The sequence below is a fragment of the Stegostoma tigrinum genome, chromosome 25, assembly GCF_030684315.1.
Source record: "Stegostoma tigrinum isolate sSteTig4 chromosome 25, sSteTig4.hap1, whole genome shotgun sequence".
Taxonomy (NCBI): domain Eukaryota; kingdom Metazoa; phylum Chordata; class Chondrichthyes; order Orectolobiformes; family Stegostomatidae; genus Stegostoma; species Stegostoma tigrinum.
Window position 1 is genome coordinate 11,023,140 of NC_081378.1, and position 25,554 is coordinate 11,048,693.

A 25,554-nucleotide genomic window follows, 5' to 3' on the forward strand; every position below is an offset into this window, starting at 1 on the left:
CGTTGATTAAGGGATTTCACTTAGTTTTGATTTTCATCATTCTGCTCTATCTCCACCCTCTGCATCTTTGATGTATTCAGATAAAATCATGGATATGGCCCTAGCTCTAGTTTCACTTATAATTACTATAGAGCAGTCTTTCCTTTGTCTGCCTTTGTTTCTGGTTAGTTTCCGATTCTGTTTTAAGTGAATTAGTTTAGTGCAAGTTGGAAACTTTGAGGCAATTCCCATAATAACACTGAAATCTTAAACTATCAATGTTTGGATTTCAAAGTGCTATCTCTACTCAGAAATAATGTAAGATACCATTGTAAGGTTAAAAAGAACACCAATGTCTCAAACCAACATGTTAAGTTCACTGATAATCAAATGTGAGGCTGGATGAACACAGCAGGCCAAGCAGCATCTCAGGAGCACAAAAGCTGACGTTTCGGGCCTAGACCCTTCAGAGAGGGGGATGGGGAGAGGGTTCTGAAATAAACAGGGAGGGGGTGGAGGCAGACTGAAGATGGCTAGAGGAGAAGAGAGTATGGGTGCGGAGGTAGGGAGGGGATAGGTCAGTCTGGGGAGGACGGATAGGTCAAGGGGGTGGGGTGAAGTTAGTAGGTAGGAAATGGAGGTGTGGCTTGAGGTGGGAGGAGGGGATAAGTGAGAGGAAGAACAGGTTGGGACGAGCTGGGCTGGTTTTGGGATGCAGTGGGGGGAGGGGAGATGCACATTCTCCCCGTGTCTGTGTGGGTTTTCTCCGGGTGCTCCGGTTTCCTCCCACAGTTAATTATGTAAATTAAAAACACGTGAGTTCTCTCTACCTGACAAAACAATTCTGCATCCATTTTCTTTTACTTTTATAATACAGAAGTCCAAAGACACTTGAAAACAACAAAGTTTCATCAATCCAGTTATCCATCCATCCACCAGCCCACTTGAGCCAACAAATGCCTCCTAAGTTTGTCAAAGTATCTGAGGTTGTAAGGTCAGAAACTTAGAAGGTGAAAAAAAATGGCAAATTAATTGCATATCATTATTTTTAAATTTCAAGAATGACCATATCAGGTATTTACATCTGCAAAGTTATAATCTGAATTGAAATGGTTCAACACTAGCTAATCTGAGATTTCCAACTTTGTGTTAAATCATATGGCCTCCATGCTTAGCAGTATCTGTTTTTCATTATATGTGATAGATGACAACTGGGACAAGGTACTCAAGTAGGGCCACAATGTAGGAACTGTGAAAGGCTGCAATTTGGAAAGATTAAAAAACAATATTGTACTTCATTTAAGTGCAAAAGTCCCATCTTGCACACTTTTGCAAAAAAGTATGAAAGTTTAATATTAACACATTGCTAAACTGTTTCAGAATATGTTAACATTTGGTAAGAATACTTGTTGCCGGGGGAGATAGAAATGCTAATTCAAAAGTTCAAGTTAATGGGACATGGGCTCAAGTTCTATGTAGTTGCTGAATTTTAAATTCAGGTAATAAATCTGGCATATAAGCTGGTCTCAGTTATGTGACAATAAAACTAATATCGATTGTTGTAAAAACCTATCTGGTTCACAAATGTATTCTGGAAAAGAAATCTGCCCCCTCACCCGGTCTGGTATGTGTTCCAAATCCACAGGAACACAGCTGACTCTTAAATGTTCTGTGAAACGGCTAAGTCAGTCAATTCAAGAGAAATTATGGACAGCAACGAAGGCTGGCCTTGTCAGTGATGCCAACATTGCATGAAAGAATAAAAATAAGCTGATTAAATTATGTACAGAAGAATAAAATTCTCCAAATGAAAATAATAATTCACATTGTAAAGTAGTAAACAAGGCAACATGAAGTGAACTTGTTGCCACATGCATTTTTTTGGTCTGACCAGCAGACTGTGAAAACAAAGTGAATAGTTCATTAACAAACCTCGGACCTGTACTGCCATCTCCCATCTCATGAGCTATCTCCTCCCTGCTAAATGTAGTCACCAAGTCACACTACTTAACATGCTACTTGTCCATTCAGTTCCTTTCGCAATGTGGTTGACACCAATTTCCATTCAGTTATCAAAGCTTCCAAATGGTCATTTCCTGCCCATTTTATTTTTGAATCACTTTTCTAATCATTCACCATCATTTTATTGAATTTACTTTGAAACATTAAGCAGCATTAACTCTCAAGATAACGTTTCTTTGCTACTGAAGTTGGGTAGAGTACTCACGAATTGGAAGGCAGGGAGCTCGGATTTGTTTGTAAAAATGCTCATGTGGGGACAAGAGTGCCATGGTCCCTTTAAGTGCTTGTCCTTTGTCTGTGTTTGGGAGTTTATAAGTGGGGAAGCATAGTGGCTCAGCTGTTAGCACTGCTACCTCACAGCACCAGGGACCTGGGTTCATTTCCACCTTTGGGCAACTGTTTGTGTGGAGTTTGCATATTCTCCCTGTGTCTGCCTGCGTTTCCTCCAGGTGCTCCGGTTTCCTCCCACAGTGCAAAAATGTGCAGGCTGGATGGATTGGCCAAGCTAAATTGCCCGTAGTGCTCAGGAATATGTCAATTAGGTGGGTTATAAGGGAATGAGTCGGAGTTGGATGCTCTATGGGTCAGTGCGGACTTGTTAGGCCCAAGGACCTGTTTCCACACTGTAGGGATTCGATGATCTGAAATACTGGTGCTCAGAGTGCCTAAATGGAAACATTTTGTATAGAACAACCAAGCAGCACTTTTTCCAAGACACCAAGTTTGAATTTGGCCAATTAATTTAAACCAAGCATCTAAATTGAAATCTGATGGTGCTGATATGTAAGACAAGGGCATTGGAAAATTGGGGAGAGGGAGAGAGAGTCAACTGCCTCCTGCCACAGTTGGTATGATTCAGCTCTCAGTGAAAGCTCATCTAATTAATCAAAGGTATTTTAGCTCAAAATCCTCAATGAAGAAATAATAAAAGATAAAACATCCCTGATAGCAGAATTGATGGGAAAAAGGTGTTTGTGAAGAGACTGGAGATGGCAGAATATTCCAGAAGACAGTCTGTGCAAACTCGTAGAGATTAAGTTATAATTTATTGCTTATTAATTGGTTTTATATTAGTGGGATTGGTCTTTATTTAAACAGCATTCCAGTACAATTTAGACCAGTTTGGAAGTAGCTCGTCGTCTCAAGGGGGAAATTGTCAGTTTAGTGGTAATTTTATTAATTTGTTCATTGTTGGTTCGAATAAATAAATTGTTTCTTGTTACCTGGAAAGTGGAGACCAGTGATTTTCTTTCTTTTAAACACACTTTTAATAGATTACAAAAAGGGAAAAAATGAGCTTCTCTAGATGTTTCAGAGATAATTATCAGAGGGGAACCCTACTCTCATCATAATACATTGGGGTTTGTGTTTTAGCTTAATTATCAGAAGGGTTCAGCTATTCCCCGTTGCAACACTTTCTTTCCAGATTGGTGAAAAGTGGCATAATCCAGTGCTTCAACAATTTGTTAAGATTCTACTAACTACTGCTTACTTAAAAATGATCAAATAGAAGGAATTAAAATTATCATTGTGAGTTTTTAAACAGTATCTTCGAGAATCTTACACTATTGCTTTCACAATTAAAAATGTCATGAACCAATATTGGATCACTTACATTTTCCCACTGACAAAGATAGGCAGGCATAGAGCAGAGCTAGACTGAGCGAACAAACAAGAAGAGTAAGTGAGGCATATTGTATTTTCGACCTCCGGATGTACATGAAGTCCAATCTCAACCGTCACGCAGGGAAAGTTTGTAGTCAAGTGTCAGTTTAACAATGGACAATAGCCACCATACCAAGAACAGCTCACCTGAACTTCAAGTACTGCCATGGGAACTATTTTACTAACACGAGGGAGGGCACACATGGTTTCAGTTTAAAATCTCAACTGAAAAAAAATCAGCACCTCAGACAGTGCAATATTCCTCGTGTAATGCACAGCAGTGTCAATCTAAATTATGTGGTCAAATGTCGAGTTGCTCTTGAACTTTTCAATTAAAATAGAAATGCACTCTTCAGTTCAAAAATTCCTGATGTTGTATCCTGCCCTACATATCCATCACCAATATTTCCTGTATGTTATATTGTCCTGAAGTTCCTTTATTGGCTGTGCACAAGTCAGCCCTTTACCTGCATGCACAGGACGATGTTAAAAATTTTGAAAGCAACACGATAATTGGGATGGCACAGTGACTCAGTGGTTAGCATTGCTGCCTCACAACACCAGGAACTTGGGTTTGATTCCACCCTTGGATGACTGCGTAGAGTTTGCATATTCTCTGTGTCTACATGGGCTTCGTTTGAGTGCTCCGGGTTCCTCCCACAGTTCAAAGATATTCAGGTTTGGTGGATTGGCCATACTAAATTGCCTATTGTGCCCAAGGATGCACAGGCTAGATAGATTAGCCTTAGAAAGTGCAGGGTTACCGGGATAGGATAGGGTGGGTCGGTCTTTGTGGAATGTTCTTCGTAGAGTCAGTGTGGACTCAATGGGCCAATTGGCCTGCTTTCACACTCTAGAGATTCTATGAATTAAAATGAGGTTGTTACTGCTCAGCCTGTGCCTACTGATAAGCAGTGCTGCTAGTTCCCCAATCCCTTAATCTTAAAATTCTCAGCCTTATGACCTATTCTGGGCCACAGGAGATCAAGTTTAGGTCCAATTCAGTCAACAACGCAATTCCTTCAATTCCCTAGTCCCTTCCTTCACTACATCAATGTCAGTCATCCCCTTAATCCAAAATTTCCTTTTTAAAATTCTCAATACCACTTTCATCTTTCAAGTCTTCAGGTCAGGTAAATTTAATTACAGGGACACGATAAAAATATGCACATCTCAATACAGAGATTAAATCAACTAGATGCTCAGATTACCATGTAACTGTTGACATTATACATGTAGTTATGTAAATTAAAACAAATTGAAGGAATTTACTGATCAAAACAATCATTTGAAGATGAATAAGTAATTTGAGGCGGCACGGTGGCTCAGTGGTTAGCACTGCAAGCCTCACTGCGCCAGGGACCCAGGTTCGATTCCAGCCTCGGGCGACTGTGCGGAGTTTGCACGTTCTCCCCGTGTCTGCGTGGGTTTCCTCCGAGTGCTCCAGTTTCCTCCCACTATCCAAAGATGTGCAGGCTAGGTGGATTGGCCATGCTAAAAATTGCCTGTAGTGTTCAGGGATGTGTGGGTTATAAGGGGATAGGTCTGGGTGGGATGCTCCAAGGGGATGGTGTGGACTTGTTGGACCAAAGGGCCTGTTTCCACACCATAGGGAATCTAATCTAAAAGGAACTTCCCTTTTAACAAGAAAAGGTCAGTTTTCATCCAAGGGATAAAGCAACAAATGACTCTCAATTTAAAACTAGCAGAATGGTCAATTTATAAACAGAAACACAGCAAAACCAAAAACTTCTCTACTAGCCCGCTCCTGCTGCACAAGACAGCCCAGATCATCAAAATCCACAGCGAGTCCCTGAAAATGTGGTTCCCAAGGTATGGCCCTTGGGAGCTTCCAACATGCGAGCAGACATTGACTCCAATGTACCAGTTCAACTTTTGGTTGCCTGTGGAATATGTGTTTGATGTCTGAGACCTCAAACACACTAAGCTCATGGTCTACAGAACTGCCTTGGTCTCCACCCTCCTATATGCATCAGGAATATGGATGACGTAAAAGCAGACAACTCAAATCCCTAGAGAGCTGTCACCCGCGGTTCCTTCACAAAATTCCTGTAAAAATCTATTGGCAGGTTAGGCTTACCAATGTGAACATTCTCTCCTTGACCAATGGCCCCAGTATTGTGGCATTGGTCATGTACAACCTGCTATGATGGGCAAGCTAGATTGTTCCCAAGCCTGACACAAGATTCCTGAACAAGGTGTTCTACTTCAAGCTCCACAATGGTAAGCAAAAAGCAAATAAGCACAGGACATGATACAAGGACACCCCGATAGCTTCACTAAACTAATGTAGTATTTCCACGAATACATGGATATCAACTTACCGTTGAACGCACAAACTGGAGTAGCATCTGTGAAGGCACCAACCAGTATCACTACATTTAAGTGTCACTAAGTGAACTACTTAGTGAAGGAAAAGCACATGCAGCAAAAAAAAGTGTATGCAGAATCCAGCAGGTCCCACTCATCCTCCTTAAACATAATAGAATCTTGGCTGGTTTTTTCTTTATTTTTATTTTACTCTTTATCAATTTTGGTTTGGGGCTATGAACCAAGAACACTGAACTGTGAATGATTTTTGGATTGTAGTTAGCAGCTTGCATTAAAAGGAAAACAAACCAAACAAAACTTTTGTTTATTTGCAAAGCCAGGCCTGGAAGCGAACTGAAGGTTGGTTCCTGTTCAAAATGTTCTGTTAATGCTTAGTCATTGAGAAGAGCTTTAGGTTTACACAGATAGCAAAAGTTTTCCATTGACAAAGTCAATACTCAGGCATTGATTCCAGAAAGTTTAGCAAAGGCCTTATGCAAGCAGGTGGCAGATCTTGAATGTTAACTGAGAACTCAAGAGGAGAACAGAGAGTGGTCAGGCTTTGACTTGAGTTTTGGACAGTTTTTCTGCAAGGAAGGGCCTGGCTGCAGATGCTACAGCATGAAGATTTGAAACCTCCCTGCCTGACCTTCCATTAGCAGCTCATGGAAGCTCAAGGGATAGAAAGCTTAGTTATAAGTATTACTGCTTTCATCTGAGTGAACTGAAAAAGGTGCCCAACAACTGACCTCTTCAGAAAATCAACCAAAAATCATCTATGCCTGTGGCACAACACCTTGTGAAAGCTACTTAAGTAATACAGCCAGGTGGGTTATTTTCTTTAATTTATCCTTCAATTGTGCTTGTTTGGCTGTCTCTTGTGTGAATGGGGTTGAAAACAAAGGGTTTTGGGTTTTTGGCATGGATTGATTAGATTATTTTGTTATTCAACTTCGCTCTAGGCAAGTTACTATATTATTGCTAATAAATTGCTACAGACTTTGTTTAAGATACAAGCCAGTGTCTGGAACTGATTATTTGCAGCGTCTGGTATTGGCTATTCATGGCTATTGGTAGGGAATTATTGGGGTCAACTTTGAAGTTCTTGAAAAGGTTTTAATTTTACTGTATTGTGAATACCGAAAGGTAGATTTCATTAATCTGTCCATTTCGGTGTCATAACAAACACCGCCTGCCCCACCTGTAGCAGTCTGTGGCTCTAGGACTGGACTATTCATCCACTGCAGAACACCACCCCGAACCTGGGGGTGGAAGCAAATACCCTAGACCGGGCATTGTATCAATGTCAATCATTTGGATGACAATGCAAGTACAAAAAATCTCAAAGAATTTAGCTGAAAAGTTACAGACAATAAGGGCAAAAAACAATACATTGCCAAAGAAAGCAAAGCAGTTTTCTCCAAAGGCAGGCAGTCATATTCAGATATTAACTAAGAGGTGGCAAATTAAAATATTATATGATGACAAATATTCTAAAAGGAAATTGCTGAATGATAACAGTGCTAAAAATATGACAATAATTTATAAAAAGGGAAAGAAATAACAGAAATGAACCATCAGCCTTATATCACAGAAACACACACATAGTGCAGATGATACATGTTGTCAGAGGAGGCCAGTAAAAAGTACAAGGATGACCCTATAAAGTTGGCCATGAAATCTGTAGCTTAATACAAAATTGTAGGAGAGAAACCTGACCTCTTATTATCATAAAGATTAAAAACCACCTGTCTGGCTAACCTTTTGTAGGCATGTAAACATTTATGCGCATACATTGGAATAGCAAGTCAATCTTTTCAATTATTATAACACATGTCACAATCATACAAAGAGGAAAAGGAGGAAAGCCATCCGCTCCCTCCTCAATTGGGCATAAGTCCATTTGTAGCTGTTGTCTTAACTGACTAGTAATTATTTTGATTTGTTGTTCTTTAACTGAACCTACCAAGGGCATTTTCTTTTTAAAAAAATGTGTGAAATAAACAGTCAATGCTGGAATACTCAGGAGATTTCACAGCGTTTGTGATGACCTTTCATCAGAACTGGTGCTGTGCAGTTTGAACCTTGCTACTGAAAAAAAAATTCAGCATGTTAAAACTAATTATCATGCATTCTGATAACAGTCACTAGATTGCAACCTTGAGACAAATTTTGTTCGACACCAGCTTTGAGACAGCAAGCTGAACTGGCACACTTTCATAGCTATCTGGAGGAATTAACACTGTCAGTGTTTCATTAATATGCAATAACTGTAGAGATGAGCTCACCTCGTTTGCATTGTGTAAAATAAAAACAAATTATCAACTTTTAGCTAATGGTAGACAAAAGTTGGGATAAGGGATAAGTTTTCAGGATGGCAACTTGTAACTAGCGTAGAGGCATAAATGCTGGGGCCACAATTATTTACTGTATATTAATGATTCAGATGGCCAGTGATGTACTGTAGCCAAGTTTGAGGATGACATCAAAATACACAAGACAAGTGGGGATGATGTCACAGATTCTACAGAGGGGCATACCGATTAAGCAAATAGGAAAAACCAAAGCAGGTGGAATATAGAATAAATTAGAATATCCTTTATTGTCACATGTACTCAAGTACAGAAGTACAAGAGTACAGTGAAACGCTTCCAATGTTGTCTCTCATAATGCCATCTTGGGTACAAAGTACCTAAGTACAAATCTTCGATACAAAAACAGGAATAAAATCAAAGTTGCATTACCATACGGTGATTCATAGCACAAGTTAGAAGCAAGACATAGTTAAATGGATAAACATTAGTCAGATAATGAAATTACAGATATACATTACTTTGCAGTAGCTTAGCGCAGGGTCTTCCACACGTGGTCTGGCCAGTGTCGAAAGCAACTGACTACCTGCACCAAACTGCAGTCCAACAAGCATCCCATTCCACTCCATGCCTCTAGCCCGTTCTGTTCTGTCTCTCAGCTGCTCCAATGTAGTGTGGGAAAATGTGAGGTTATGCACTCTGGCAAGAGGAATACAGGAGCTAAGTATTATCTAAATGAGGAAAGACTGCAGAAAGCTAAAGAGGAGAGGGATTCGAAAGTCCTCGTACATAAATCTCAGAAAGCTAGCATACAATGCTCAGCAGGTAATAGGAAAGGCAAATGAAACAGTGGTCTTTATTTCAAAAGAGAATGGAATATAAAAATTGGGAAATCATGCTAAAACTATACAAAGCACTATTCAGACCACAGTTGGAATATTTTGAACAGTTTTGAGTTCCTTGTCTAAAGAAAGGTATACTAACATTGAGGTAGTCCAGAGAAAGTTCACGAGGGCTGATGAGGAGAGGTTGAATAGGTTGGGTCTGTATCCACCGAAGTTTAGAAGAATGAGACGCAATCTTATTGAAACACACAAATTTTTTTACGCAGGTTAACACAGTAGATACAAATATATTGTTTTCTATTGTGAGAGAAAAACAGATCAGAGGGCATAACCTCAGAATAAGGGATTGGCATTTAAGTCAGAGATGAAGAGGAATTTCTTCTCAGACGGTTGAGAATTTGTGAAATTATTTATTGCAGAGGACTGTTGAAATTGTGCTTCACAATCCAATCAAGGCTGAGATGGACAAGATTTAATTTGTCATATTATAGATGATTAGTTTCATGGCTTCCTGTATGCTGCACAACTGTGATTAAACAGCAACAAATACACAATTAAAGCACAAAAGATTGATTTTGTGCAACACTACAAATTACCATTGAAGTTAACAATTAAAACAGTAATCTACAATACTGCAAATTACTGCTAAGGTTACCTACAAAGCAAAGCACAGCCAAAAGTGACATGATATGCAAGCACAATTAGCTAGGACCTGATGCCTCCAGGTAGAAATGTTTCAGGCCCCACACATTTCTGGCTCTGGGAAGGCAGAGTAGGAAGCTGGCTCCTGGCAAAGCAAATAAAGTTCATCAAAATAATGTGCTTCAGCAACTCCAAATTCTTCAACTGGCTCTCGACTAGTCCTGATTTAGTCCCCTTGAAAAAAATGAATCCTGTCCAAAGCAAATTGGAAGCAAATCACAGAGATTTAAGTAGACATACCCATAATGGTCCGGATATCTTATGAGGAAAAGTTGGAAAGCCAGGCCTTTATCTGTGGGAATTTAGATGAATATGAGGCAACTTGATTGAATTCAAGATCTGAGTAGATTTGATAGGGTGACCGTGGAAAGGATGTTTCTACTAGCAGCAGAGTGGTCCATTTTAGGCAGAGATAAAAGGAGAATTTGTTTTTCCTCTCAGAAGGCTGTGAATCTTTGGGACTCCCTTCCTCAAAAGGCAATGAAACAAAATCTTTGAATAATTTTAATGCTGAGGTAGATCGATTCTTGATGGGCAAAGGGTGAAAGGATACCAGGAATAGACAGGAATATAGAGTAATTAGATCAGACATATTTGTTTGGATGGCACAGTTGACAATTAGTATTCTGCTTTTGCAAACTAACTAATTTGCAATATAGCAAATAACCAGTCAGGAAAAAAAAGTTATTTCAATCAAATTGTATCTCAAATTGATTTAATCACTTCCAAGTCAATACAGTGAACAAAAGCAAAACTAAAATGCTAATTTAAGGCTTTAAAGTCCCTGCATTCACAAGCAATGAATTAGATCAAAGCTTTAAGTCCTGCTTTAATCGAGATATGAATGATGAAGAATAATTAAACATTAAATAGGAGGCACCTCCGGAACATAATCATTGATGACGGAGCCCAACACCTAAAATTTAAATATTAAGGCTAAAGCATTTACCTCATCTTCAGTGGATGATTCATCTCATTCTCTAGCCAAGGCTCATTGTGAATACCACCCTTCAGTCAATTTTGTTCACATCACATAACAAGAAACAGTTGAACATGCTCGATTCAACAAACTCCATGGAGTTCCCACCAATATCACCCTGGACACAGTGAAGAGCTGTGCTGTACCTTAAGCCAAAGTGTTCCACAGAAACTACAACTGCAAGCCAGAAAAGTGGAAAATTGTTCAGCTATGTCTTAACCCCAAAAAAGGGACAAATCCAGTCTGACCAATTACCACCTCTTTCAAAGTCACAGCAGGTGACAACAACAATTTTAACAAGTAATTATCAATGCACTGACCTACTAATGCTTGCTTAATTAAGCTCTTTTTGTGCTTCATCAAGGCCACTTAGCTCTAGGCCTCAACAGAGCTTTGGTGCAAACTCTGAACGGTTGAATTCCAAGGTAACTGAATTATTACCCTTGGCAGGGCTTGGCATTAAAGGGACAATTGTAAAATTGGAAGTAATGGAAATTAACAGAAAAATGTCTCGTTTGATTGGTGTAATACTTCACATATAGCAAGACGATTGTTGGTAGCCAATCTCATTTTCAGGATATGGCTACAACAGCTTCTTGGCACATCCTAGGCTGAAACAGCTCATTCTCAAATGACTTTCCCTCCATCATATTGCAAAAGTGAGGATACTCATTAATGATTACAATGCAATTAGATTCATTTGCAGTTCGTCAGATAATGAAGACTGTCCAAGCACACATGCTGCAAGACCTGAACAACATAAAAACTCAACTTATAATTAGCCATTCACATCAAAGTCACCAAAATGATATCCCCAAAACAGGTCTAACTAGCTTCCCTCAGCATTTAGTAACATTATCATCTCCGAATTCTACATCATCAAGATCCTTTTTGCCTTGACTGGGGATGGGGCAGAGGGGAGATAAGGGGGTGGAGAAATAGGGGCCGATCATACAAGTACTGTGCCTGCAAAAAGTACAAAAGGAGACTATGTAAATTGAATTGAGTAACTAAAGTCCTAACCCCAAAAGCTTGTTCATCTCCTACAAGGCTGTGATGAAATACTCCATTGGATGACTGCAGCTCCAGCAATTCAGGAAGCTCAAAAATATCTGTACAAAGAAGCCCACCTGATTTGTACCTACTCCACTGCCCTAGACATTCACCCCTCCACGACCAGCGTATTGTGATCATCATATGTAACACTTATAAGTTGCAGAGCGCCTTTCAAACCTGCAACATCTACCATTCAGCGAAACAATGGCAGCAGCTGCATGAAAATACCATCACCTCCAAATTCCTGTTCAAGTCTAGCACCGTCCCAACTTTGAATTATACTACCATTCATTCATTTTCGCCCAATCAAAATCCTGGAACTCCCTAACAGCACAATTTTGAAATCAAGCAATAAAAGGAATTCTCTCACAAAAAAAACTCTGACCTTTAGTATTATGAAAGAAAAATTCCGCCCATAGGCAAACAAAATTCAATAGCTCCTCACTACCCAAGATGATGAATTATTCTCACCTGCATAGATGAATAGCTGAGGACAACAAATACCCAAATTCTGAAATGTTTAATTGCTGAGGACCAGTTTTGACAAAGTTAAAAAAAAATTCTCTCCATAAAAAAATTACAGCAATAATACTAAAACATTTATTTTCTATGCACGAGGATATACTTAACTGTAATTACTGCAAATCTGCAATCAGTAATTATGTTTCTAAGTTCATGTAATATGCAAGAGTAACATGCATGGAGATGAGGAAGAAAATGTCCAGTTTTTTTTGCATCTTCACATCAACAAAGGAAAAAAAACTAAGTATACCTTAAATCAAACAAGTAAGCTTTCAGAAGCCCATATACCAATTTATTACAGAATTGAAAATCATTTTACCCTTTCCAATCTTTAGATCTCCCTACAATAACATGCATATTACTAGATAATAAGTTGGTCAGTCTTCCTGCTGATTTTTAGAAGCAAAATTTGAAAGTAATGAGGATTTTGTCAAAAACATTTGCTCATTCAGCAAAACAAAATCAATGTAAACTTAGAACGCAAATATCCATATCTAAATAAGAGGCACAGAACATTCCTTACCTATAATTGCATGTTTTTTTTTAAAAAACTATAGTCACTGGAACAAACCTCATCAACTCCTTCCTTAATAACAACTCCTTTGTAAGTAACACAGCATCATAACTAAATGCAACAAGACAACAAATGTGATCGATTGCACAGGGCAAATACTGCTCAACACAAAAATACAGAACATGGCCATGTGTTTACTGTTTATGGAATGTATTCATCGTACCTTTATTTTCAACATTTCTTTCCGAAGGCGACACCAGTTCCTTCATAATCTGTAAAATCTGCATCATGGCTAGTTGCCACGGCAGCAGGTGTCAGCCTTCCTCTCCGAATTCCGACAGGTCTCATCTCCAAAGCACTTCAGAAAATTCTTCACCAATGCTTGCAAGGTTTAACACAGAATGCACCATACAGATCAATAAACTAGGCCAGCTTTCACCAAAAGTGTTCATCAAAGCTCTCAATGAAAGATACAATTTTGAAACTAGAATCAAAATACCAGACTGAGCAGACTGGCACCAACATTTTGATTTGCGTTGTCAGCATAGTAAACACAAACACCGCAGGGAATCTCTTGCACTGAACTCTGCACAGATCACAGCATTTGGATGGGACATGGTCTCAAAGAAAAGCATGTCTAGTCAGATCAGCCTCCCATAAAATTCCACCCCTAAAGCTGAATATAATCTAAGAGAAGAAGCATAATCAGCACACACACACACACACACACAGCAGAGTGCAGCTTATGGTACATCCCTCATTCTAGAATGTAGATTTTTTCTAAAAAAGTGTATTAAGCTATGAGCCAGTTGTGGTGGCGAAAAGAGGGGAAAAGAGGAGAACAAAAGAGAAGAGGCCTGGAGCAAAGTGTAGGATGGTCATAGGTCAAAGTGTCAAAAGCTATTTCTCCATAGATTATGACTACTCCACACAGACATTATATATTTGTTGTTTAGAATACTCACTGACATAAGTGATGAAAAAAAAGTGTTATATGTGCCAGCTGCAGGGTATGACGTACTGTGTTTTTAGCAAAAAATTTCAGTGTTGTTATATAGTAAATTTAAATGGTGTGGGAGTTTAAGGAGGTTAAAAGCTGTCAAATCTATATATCAGCAGTAACACTGGATTAAATATAGTAGTGTAATCTGATCGCAAGTGCATTGGTAATGTTCCCTATTCATGCTACAAAGCCACAGTTGTAACAGATGACATCTTGTAATTTATATAACCATTATGGATGTGTAATGCTACACATCTAAAATCTCAGCAGTACCATGACTTCAACACTTTATCACAGCAACACAAACCGTGTATACTATAAATAAAAGAAATTTGCTTGATGCAGTCATTTCCATATACCACAATGATATAATACATATTCAAATTCATTTTCAATTAAGTTCCAAATTTCAAAACCTCTGGTGACTTAGCATGCCTGTCAGAGTCCATTAAGCATTGCCATTCTATAAAACTCGTTTTGTTTCTATGATGTCCTGCAAAACGCCTTTACATTGGTAGTGGCAATGAATTTCTGAACAAAATACCTGCCTTTATGGGACAATTCAAAGTGTCATTCCAGATGTGTGAGAATACACCAGCAAACCATTATTTTTAATCACATTATTGGAGTTCAACATCACGATATATATCTGGAGAATTCCATAGAAATGTAAAGCAGAGCAGCAGGACATTCATTAGCACATCACGTCTATGGATAATCTCAAAATATTTTCCAATCAGCTCAGATAATAAAGTGTGAAGTTGGATGAACACAGCAGGCCAAGCAGCATCTCAGGTGCTCCTGAGATGCTGCTTGGCCTGCTGTGTTCATCCAGCTTCACACTTTATTATCTTGGATTCTCCAGCATCTGCAGTTCCCATTATCTCTGTTCCAATCAGCTCACTCTCTTGCTATAATCCCGTAGCCCCAGAAACATTTCTGTAAGTGAAGATAAAGTTCCCTTTTGAAATTATTTAGGCAGTGTAAAAGGGTAATGGAGGCAATATATTCCATACTGCAATTTCACAAGGAAGGGATGCGCACAATCCTTTTCTTACAACTATACAGCATTTTGGTTCACAATGAGAAAACGCATTTAGAGTTCCATCAGACAGCCTAGCTACATGATCAAAAGCACAATGGCACATTTCTACCACTTCTCCCACATAACAAATTTTCAACCAAATTTTAAATCAATCCGAACAACTTAAATGCAAATTGTAAAAACAGTACCTTTACAAATGTTTTTAGAATGAAAACAATAAAGTTAAAGAATCATTCATAATATTTCTCAAAGAATTAATGGGCCATCTCATTTCCTTGGGAGAGGTTATAAAGATCCACTTCCAGGCTAATGATAGCAAAAATTTTCAATAAATGTTCTCAGTTACCTTATCTGCACATTTCACCAATGCAACTCAAGAGCCCCATGTCTGACCAATGGCCATTGGTTATACTGCTGTTGTGAACTTATACCATGAGAAAGCCAGTTTTGACAGAATACCCATTTTCACCTGCAGAAACATCGCTTGCTATTTCTTCCCAGGCCACAAGGCTGATTGAGCTTTTACAATATACTTACAGCTCATACCAGCCAGTTCTAACATATTCAGAATTATCTGCATCCTTTCTGGCCTATGATCCTGTCATAATTGAACCTGACTTTCCCCAATCAATAACCAAACACAGCTTGATACAAGCCATTAGACCTTTCCACCTTTTTGGACTCCTAGTCTCCTATTCCATTCCGCATTCCAAAAGCAGTTTTTGGCATCATGTGCATTTATATTATTATTGTTAACTATCCCCAGATATAGCATTGGAAAGACTAAAAACATGAGTAGGCTTGGAACTAGCTGGTGGGGCATCAGAAGAGCGGTGAGCATATTGCAGACAATTTATGACAAATCCTCCTACACCATGCTGCCAGGATTGTTCTTTCTAATCCCTGCCTCACAATGCTCTTCAATTGTAGGTCATTACTTCAGTGTCTTTAGATCACAGGATCTCATCTTTTCCAACTGCCATTGTGCTGCTCTCCATCCCAAAGTTTTATACCCCCTACAACCAAAACTGTTGTCAAATCTCAAATCCAGCACAACAAGAGTGTGTCGATTACTATCTATCATTTTCTCATGAAAGTTGGCTTTAAAACTTAAATTAATGGAATGAAAATAAAACACAAATATCACGAAAAACCACTCATTTACAGAGTTTACAGGAAGGTGGACAGAGATCTCAAAAACACCAAATGTAATTTCACACTCCACATTCTACCAAGTGCAATAACAAACTGTTATCACAAAGCTGTGGTCCAAATCACATACTGGTTTGTTACAACACCCATTCTCTTCGGAAACAACACCAACTCACTGACAGCATTTGTAGGTTTAACAAAATACCAGGCTCAAGATGATGTTCTTCACTATCTTTGAAAACATTTAGTGAATTATTTTGCAAGTATTACCAATTCATGCTCTTTGCTAAGTGTACTGAAGACAATGCAGCAATACACATTTAAATATTTCATTTTTTTTGGTAATTTCTTTCATTGGAATATTTTCTAGAATTTACACTCTCCATTTCTATGCATCAGCCATATATTTCAATTCCAAAATACATTGTCCATTCAACAACTCCAATTCTAATAAATATTCACATTTTCCTTACTTTAGAAGAATGTATCAATTCTCCGCAATATTAATTTCATTGAGGAAAAAATCCAAGTATTGCGATCATGCACCTGCTCAAAGTATTAATTTTTAAAAATGTTTCTGAAGAACCTGATAAAATTAGCTACCAACACTGGAAACACTGAAAGGAAAACAACTTGTGTGGAAACATGCACGTTAATTTAGCATTTCAGTGCACAGCCACCACCAACAGATGACTACATTTCATGCATGCTATTGAGTGCTGAATGATTCACCTCAGCTTCAGGCTAAGGCTGTTGAATAAACTTGTTTTCTGAGATAGTGATGAACCACTTCAATTGCTAAGCAATTGGAGGGGAAATGCAAAAACACTAAATTTGACAACAGCAGGTAAATGTCTGAAAAGACTTTAAAAACAAAGAAAATGCTGGAGAAACTCAACAGATCTAACACATTTGTGGAACGAGAAATGGGCCATTAATTAACGCATGAAAATTTTGCTGGAATGCATTTCATTAGGGATCCAACAAAAATGGCAATATGTCAAACCAGAATAGTCAATACAAGTTAAACTTGGTGGGTGGGGAGGAGACAGTAAAAAGGAGAGAGCAAACACTAGCTTTTACAAGAGTCAATTCTTCAGTTTAACATCAGGGAATTCAACATTACCCTCCAATCTCAAAGGTGCTAAAAAAAGGTCAAGGCATCAAACATAAAAGCAAGATGGCATATTTAATTAGGACACAAACACATACTGAATAGCACCAGCAAGTAATTTGTAAGATTATTTTGAAATTGTTGAAAACTTTCCAACACCAAATGATCAGTTTGATTCAAGGCACACAAGTGGTTTACATTAAGCATTACAGAAGAATCACCTTATACTGTATCAGCTGAGTACACAAGGAAAAGTTTCACCAAAACCTTTGAACCCAAGCCCTCCAGGCTCAGTGAGAACTCACTGCCCCAAAAGAGCCATCAGAAAGCCTGCTTTTGTTGTATTTTGCTTTTCTCTATATCTAGATGTGCTTACACATAATCTTTTCCCTCCATCACCAAATCATCCGTGGTTTTTTTGCCCATTTATTAACCACCACTGGTAAATTGCCCGGTGTTTCTAATTGAACAATTTATGTGCGAAACCCATAAACCATGAAAGGTGTGGGGGGTGGAGGGTGAAGAAAACCTGTTTAATTTTCCCCTCAGCAATTGCGGTCAGCTGTGGCTCTTAACCAGTGAACCACAGACATTTTAGAGAGAGTGCAAACCAGCCACACTGTTCCTTCCACAAGCAGGTCAAAGTGTGTACGGAAAGAGAGATAAACACATAGGTAGGTAGGTAGATAAATAAATAAATAAATACATACATACATACATACATAAAGAGCCATTCTTGTCAAGTACAGAAGTCTAGTCCATGTTTTTCATCAAGGTGTTAAACTGTCAAGTTAAACCACAGGTAAATTTGGAAATTCTGCATTTTGTAAAAATCCTAAATTTTGTGACAATGTAATTCAAAACCATAGCGTAAAGTTTCTCTAGCATACAAACGACATCAATGTCTAACTCACTGCAAATTCTCTCGGCCCCTGTCATTAATTCGTTACACTTTGTTTTCAGCACATAGTATTGAAAAAGCACAGCAGGCCATAAATTCTCAAGACATTTACAGAATTCCTCTCCCCTTAGTCACTGTTTAAAGCCAAGACAGACCATTATCAACCTACAAACACACTTGAATCTGAGATGAGCTTTTCACAACACGGCCAGTCCATCATTCCAACCACACATTTCCATCTCCTCATACCACACATCAGCTTACTTGGTATTAAAATCCCAATCCAAGTCCTTTTCGTTCTTTCTAAACTCAACCACTCTGATGCTTTCGTTACAAACCTTCCCTGTTCCAAATTCCATTAATGAATGCATCTGAATCTCTGCTGCCCAAAATTCTAATTTGCACCTGATGTCATTCACCCATCCCTTCTCTGCTGACTAAATTACTTCTGGTCAAACAGTGCCTTGGTTTTAAAATAAGTATCCTCGTTTTCAAATTCCACCACTACTTGGCCATTCCTGATTAAATAACTACAACAGGCCTGTACCCCATCACCAAGTCACCCTTTATTTATATGTGTACAGTACAAAGGACACTGATCAGCCAGCTAAAAGCCAGTCTCTAGAGAGTAGGGAGGCCTTCTGAATCTCCTGTTTTTTTGGCTTGACCTCTCTCAATGTTTTTTTTTCTACTCATCCTTCTCCTATTGGTTATTTTTCATATAAAATTCCCCCACACTATCACTAGACTCAAAGGGGACCCAGCATTTGTGTTTATATTCCCCTCACATTACCCATGGCTGTGTGTGAATGCGTAGTGATTCAGTAAAAAGACACCATTGCACACTACTTTATTTTATATGTGCCACCACCAGGAAAGCACCCATGTGGCTAATGAAACAAATCTCCCATTTATCCTCCGCCCACCCCCGCCATCTCTCACCACGGCCACCGTACAACAGTTGTGCAGTGACTAAGTATAAAGATACCAATGTGCAAACAATACTTTCCACCACCAGGGAAGTGCCCATGTGGCTAGTGAAACAAATCTCCTGTTTAAATCTGTTAGCTTGGGCTGTCTGATTGAGTGGGGTTGTAAGATGCACCTGGCCCTGAATCCAATTACTATATCCCTTCCCCTGAAGAGTGGGGATGTTGGCCTGTTCCTTCTCACATACCTTTCCAGGATTACTTTTGTCCCAAATCCAGGTCCTCAGAATTGAACATAAGCGGCATGTAGCAGATCACAGCCCATCTCTTTTGCCCTAGCGTCTTCCTCAATGCCAGATGAAGGGGGAGAACCCACGGTTTGAGTCTTGCACTGTTCTAAGGGGCCAGGTATGTTTTCCTCCTGCCCAGTTTGCATGGTAGCAGCTTTCAGGTAAAAATTTGTTCAGGACCACCTCAACAACCTCCACTTTGTACATCACAGAACCTGACCTCACCTCATGTATCCCCTGAAGTAAACTGTCTCTCTCAACTAGAGGCGGCATACGAGCAGCATTAGGTCCTGCTGCCATTTCACCATCTCTTCCCAGCCCTGCCCCCAGCTCCAGGAATATCAGGTTTAACCAGATGCAGAGTCTCCCCCTCACCGCAATCGGCAACTCTGCTGGAGCTATCCCGGTAGTTGCACGAGGGGTGATCCCATAACTGAACAGAAACCAGGACAGTTTGGTATAAAGCTGTAGGCTTTTTCTTTAAGCTCGCTTACAACATTTGGGTTGCTCTTTTCAGTCCTTCAGGCCTTTGGAGCTGTCCAAACATGCTGAGTGCCATTTGACTTTATGTAATACTCAAATTCCCTGTGAGCAAATGATGTTCCACTATTCGTGACCAATACTTCCATGAGTCCATGTATCTCAAATAATGCTCATGGTTTTTCAATCGTCATCCTCGAGTTTCCCAAATGAACACTATGCACATCCAACCACTTTGAACGGGTGTCCACAATGGTCAGGAACATTGCCGGTCCTTTCATGGCTCATACTTGACGTGTAACAGAGTCCAGGGTTTAACCAGCCGTTCCCATAAGTTTGGGGTGTTGCCGGCAGAATTTGTGTCTTTGTTGGCACTCTGGGCACTGCCCCACCAATGCAGCTATGTTAGCGTACAATTCTGGTCACCAGGCATAACTTCTTACCAACATTTTCATTCTGGAAACCCCTGGATGACCCTGGAGGAGTTCAGCTAGTATCTGGCAGCAACCTTTACCCGGGACAATTGTTTTTGTTCCTCATAGTAATATGCCATCCTGCACAGCGATCTAGCTTTGCTGGGTTCAAAAAGGTTTCAATTCTGGTTACGTTAGCCCTTCCATTACACCCATTAATACCAGCTGTTTTAGTTTTGCCAAGACTGGATCGTCTTGTGTCCACAGTCGGATATTGTCAGCAGTGACTGGAAGGAGAGTGCCCAGAAAGTTTAGAATCAGAATGGACTCTTCCAGGGGAGGCACTACTGGTGGAATACATATCTGTGCGAGTCTGCTCAAAGCATCCATATTTGCCACTTCGCCTCCCCACAAAGGCAAACTGAGCCATTAGGTCTCACAGTCAGTATGACCAGTGCTATCTGTTTTACAAACTGCACTGGTTTGATGATTTCTTCGCTCTCCAGCTTCCCGATTTCCACCTCTACTGCTGCCCATAAATAGTACTGGGTGACCTGGCAAAACCACATAATTGCTTCCTGGTCAACATGTAAAGTGGCCTTGGCCACTTTGATAGTCTTTAACCCTTCCTGAAAAACTTTTGGGTATTTAATTAAGACTTCACTCATACAGCCATTTTCTAATTGAAAAATGTTGGGCCAAACAAGGTGAATCTTTCTCAACCCGAGCCTCATATTACAAACAGTGGTAACTACAGCAACTGCTTCTCATACAAGACTGGAAGAGAAGTCAAACCACCAAGTTTTTTTTAAAAAATGGTTCCCCTATGTAGGTTCTCAGTCTAACTGAGGTCTTGCTCAAACTTAAGGGTTAGAAGCCACACCGAATCTTGTTAGGAACTGGTTCTGCAACCACTAATAAAGCTGTACCACATTGACCTCCATGAGAACCAGGTTACCATTTAACTAAATATTTACTTGAATTGTTTCTCATTTAGATGTTGCTAAGCAACTTAACTGTTCCAACCCACATGTAGGTAGACTTTCCAGGGTGTGTACTCTCTTGGATACTGGCCTAGGAGTTTTGTTACTCAAATCAGGCCTCGTAGGACTCCTTTACTGTCTCGAGTTCACATACTAGCACCAACTATATTGGCTTGCCAGCCTGGATCCTGAAAAGCATTTTAGCCATTTGGCTGGGGCTCAACTTTCTTGTGGCTGACCTAGGATCCTCCACTCAGGACATGCCATATGTGAGGCCCTGCAATTACTTACATTCAAGCAGTGTTCCCCACGCACAGTTGGGCAAAGTAAGGATAACCAGTTCCATTGGGATGCCCTGTAGATCCATGCTCCACTTGCCACACTTTCTAATGACAGTCAGTTATAGTGCCTGTTTGAAATCCAGTGGGGCTTTTACACGTTGAAATCATTAATCCTACATATCAAATCATCTCAGCAACTCATTAAAAGGTTAACCCAAAAACGACTTGCCTTTGCCAACTGTTTTCACCCGGTCAAAAATCCCAAAACGGATTCCCCTAGCTTTTGAAAATGTGAATAAAACCAACAGCCTCTCAAAATTACAGGTGGCTTGGGGGTCATAATGTTCCTTAACTAAATCTGTCAGCTCTTGAAAGGTTTTGGTATCTGGTGCCTCAGGAAAAGTTAAGCCCCTCATAAATAAAAATGCTTCGGGTACACAAGAAATCAGTAGGATTACTCATTGTTTTTCATCTGCTCCAATGTTACTTGCCCAGAAAAACAAAAATCACATTATTTTCAAGAGTCTTGTCAGGTTTTGGGGGCGATGAGGGGAGTGGAAGAAGAAAAGGAGAGTGCGAGAGAAATTGCACAAGAGAATAAAACTCCAATCTCCTGTTTATATTTGTTAGCTAGGGCTCCCTGATTGGCCCAAGTTAACAATCCCAAATCAAGGATCTCATAGTCAAGGAGATCCACCTTGCCCTGGTTCCAATTACTGCACCCAATCCCTGCAACTTTTTTTTCCAAGATATACAATTCTGAGATTGCAAGGCTTTTCAGATTCAAACTGCATGTTAAAATTGTGACTACATAAGTTTAGTGGTCAAGCTTTCAGCTCCCTGGGGTCTAGACTTTGGAATCTGACCATGAAGTCTATGATTCTATTTCTATGATTTTAAGTCTCTTTGCCTCTTGATCCTCCTGTTTGTTAGAAAAAACTTACCTCTTGGACCAAGCATCTAGTCATCTAACATAATATTCCCAAAGCAGCTGTTTCGAAATTGGTTTGTTAATGTTTCAAAATGAGTTCTTCACCACATTAAAAAAAGTTATTATAAATTCAAAGTTCTTGATATCAAGTGTGATCTGTTATCTTTCTGTCCTCCTTCCTAATCTAATGCCATCTCATTCAATGGCATTGTATGGTCTACCTATACGTAGCAGTGACTCAAGGCAGCACACCACCACCTTCTCAAGGGCAAGAAAGGTCTGGCAATAAATACTGGCCCAGTCAGCAGCGCCCACATCCCAGTGAATTTAAAAAAAAACCACCTATCCCCCATCAGCTTTAAGACAGACAAATTGTAGCACCTTCAACTGACAATCCAGCAGACATCCACTAACTTTGCACAAACTGTGAATTTGAAGATTTTAATCTATGTAGTTTAATGTTACACTGGCATCAAGCATCAGATCCCAGTGTATTTCTTGTGAATTTTGTTAGTGGTGCCACCACAAAAATTTTAATTAACCTTGCAATCTACCTGAACCAAACTGAAAGAGCAGGTTAAGTGATATTAAACCACCAATCACACAAGATGTCACTTGTAATTTTCTGAAAGGTGATTTTCGTGTAATTGTATGGCAGAAACTTAATTATGAGGTTCACATATACAAACACAAAGAAGACAGAAACAAATGAGAGACACGACATGGTTTCCAAAACTGGACAGAAGATAGGGAGTACAACAATAGTTTGTTTGGATGGAGAAGCACAGAGTGTTGCTTAAAAAGCAGATTGATATAAAAGATTGAAAGACAGTTGTCGACACTTGAGCAGAGGAAACCACTTACGATGTCAACACGAGCCAAGCAAAGTTAGGAGATTCATTTAATGACAAAGAAAAAAAAAGAGTCTCAAGGTAGCATGAAGTAGAATCTTGAACAAGATGAGCTCAGAAAGACTAAGCAGGGATCGAAAATAAAATATCTACACAAACTTCTGAGCAAGGGCAGGGGTTGGCTCGGTAATAGAACATAGAACATAGAACAGTACAGCACAGAACAGGCCCTTCAGCCCACAATGTTGTGCCGACCATTGATCCTCATGTATGCACCCTCAAATTTCTGTGACCATATACATGTCCAGCAGTCTCTTAAATGACCCCAATGACCTTGCTTCCACAACTGCTGCTGGCAACGCATTCCATGCGCTCACAACTCTCTGCGTAAAGAACCTGCCTCTGACATCCCCTCTATACTTTCCACCAACCAGCTTAAAACTATGACCCCTCGTGCTAGCCATTTCTGCCCTGGGAAATAGTCTCTGGCTATCAACTCTATCTATGCCTCTCATTATCTTGTATACCTCAATTAGGTCCCCTCTCCTCCTCCTTTTCTCCAATGAAAAGAGACCAAGCTCAGTCAACCTCTCTTCATAAGATAAGCCCTCCAGTCCAGGCAGCATCCTGGTAAACCTCCTCTGAACCCTCTCCAAAGCATCCACATCTTTCCTATAATAGGGCGACCAGAACTGGACGCAGTATTCCAAGTGCGGTCTAACCAAAGTTTTATAGAGCTGCAACAAGATCTCACGACTCTTCAACTCAATCCCCCTGTTAATGAAAGCCAAAACACCATATGCTTTCTTAACAACCCTGTCCACTTGGGTGGCCATTTTAAGGGATCTATGTATCTGCACACCAAGATCCCTCTGTTCCTCCACGCTGCCAAGAATCCTATCCTTAATCCTGTACTCAGCTTTCAAATTCGACCTTCCAAAATGCATCACCTCGCATTTATCCAGGTTGAACTCCATCTGCCACCTCTCAGCCCATCTCTGCATCCTGTCAATGTCCCGCTGCAGCCTACAACAGCCTACTGTCAACGACACCTCCGACCTTTGTGTCGTCTGCAAACTTGCTGACCCATCCTTCAATCCCCTCATTCAAGTCATTAATAAAAATTACAAACAGTAGAGGCCCAAGGACAGAGCCCTGTGGAACCCCACTCACCACTGACTTCCAGGCAGAATATTTTCCTTCTACTACCACTCGCTGTCTTCTGTTGGCCAGCCAATTCTGTATCAAAGCAGCTAAGTTCCCCTGTATCCCATTCCTCCTGACCTTCTGAATGAGCCTACCATGGCGAACCTTATCAAATGCCTTACTGAAGTCCATATACACCACATCCACAGCTCGACCCTCATCAACTTTTCTAGTCACATCCTCAAAAAACTCGATAAGGTTTGTAAGGCATGTTGAAGGCAAGTGAATGACTTTGATCTCAAAGTCATCCTCTAGTTCCTTGTGAAAACCATGTACTTTCCAATCAATCTGTTAGTACACTTCTGTAAAGGTGTAACTTCAACCTAGACCTTCTGACTCAGTGGTAGAGGCATTGCTGCTATGCCACAAGAGCCCCAAAACAACTAGCTTTGTACTTAATAGATTTCAAACACATGTGGGAAAACTCAGATGGCCTTCAAACCCACTGCCTTCACCACTCAACATGACCGCTTTCAAAGAGGAGGCTAAAGAATACAGGGATGGACAGTGTGAACAGAGAAGAAAGGACAAGTTCCTGAATGATTGCTGTAATAAAACAAAGATTTGCGGATGCTGGAAATCTGAAACAAAAACGGAATGTGATAGAGAACATTAAGGGTTACTGAACATAAAACATCAACTGTTTTTCTCTCTACAGAGACTGCTAGAACTGCTGCATTTCTCCAGCACTGCTTTCATTCTTTATGATTGCATTCGCTTAGTCTTTTTACAGCACTTTTTCTGGAATTAAAGCATGAATCAAAATTGTTGGTAAAGACTATTTAACTGTTTTTTTTAAATAAAAATGTTAGTTTAGCAAAAAGAATTCATTTTACTCAGAGACTAAATGAGACCTTAACATTAGCTGTCTGCAAACGGGAATCTGATTGCCATAGAAACATTACCTCCCATGCACTTCTATACTTAAATTCTGCTCAATCCAAAGCCAAAATCCCACTAACGAGCAACAGAGATAGAAAAATATAGAAATAACATTTCGTGTTTTAACTATAACATGATAAGGCTGTGGAAATATCAGAAAATCATG

The 25,554-nt window shown here is 39.7% G+C and overlaps 1 protein-coding gene across 6 annotated transcripts in view; it reads right to left on the reverse strand.

The window, feature by feature from the left end:
* Nucleotides 1–25,554, reverse strand: part of usp6nl (USP6 N-terminal like) — a 230,743-nt gene that overhangs the window by 154,189 nt on the left and 51,000 nt on the right. The window contains exon 1 of one of the 6 annotated variants that reach the window (XM_048553724.2): nt 13,151–13,371. The exons of the other annotated variants lie outside the window; for them this stretch is intronic. Within the exon in view, the coding sequence (XP_048409681.1) occupies nt 13,151–13,217 (67 nt within the window). The 5' untranslated portion in view covers nt 13,218–13,371. Of the gene's footprint in view, nt 1–13,150; nt 13,372–25,554 lie in introns of those variants that run through there. 6 annotated transcript variants of the gene reach the window in all.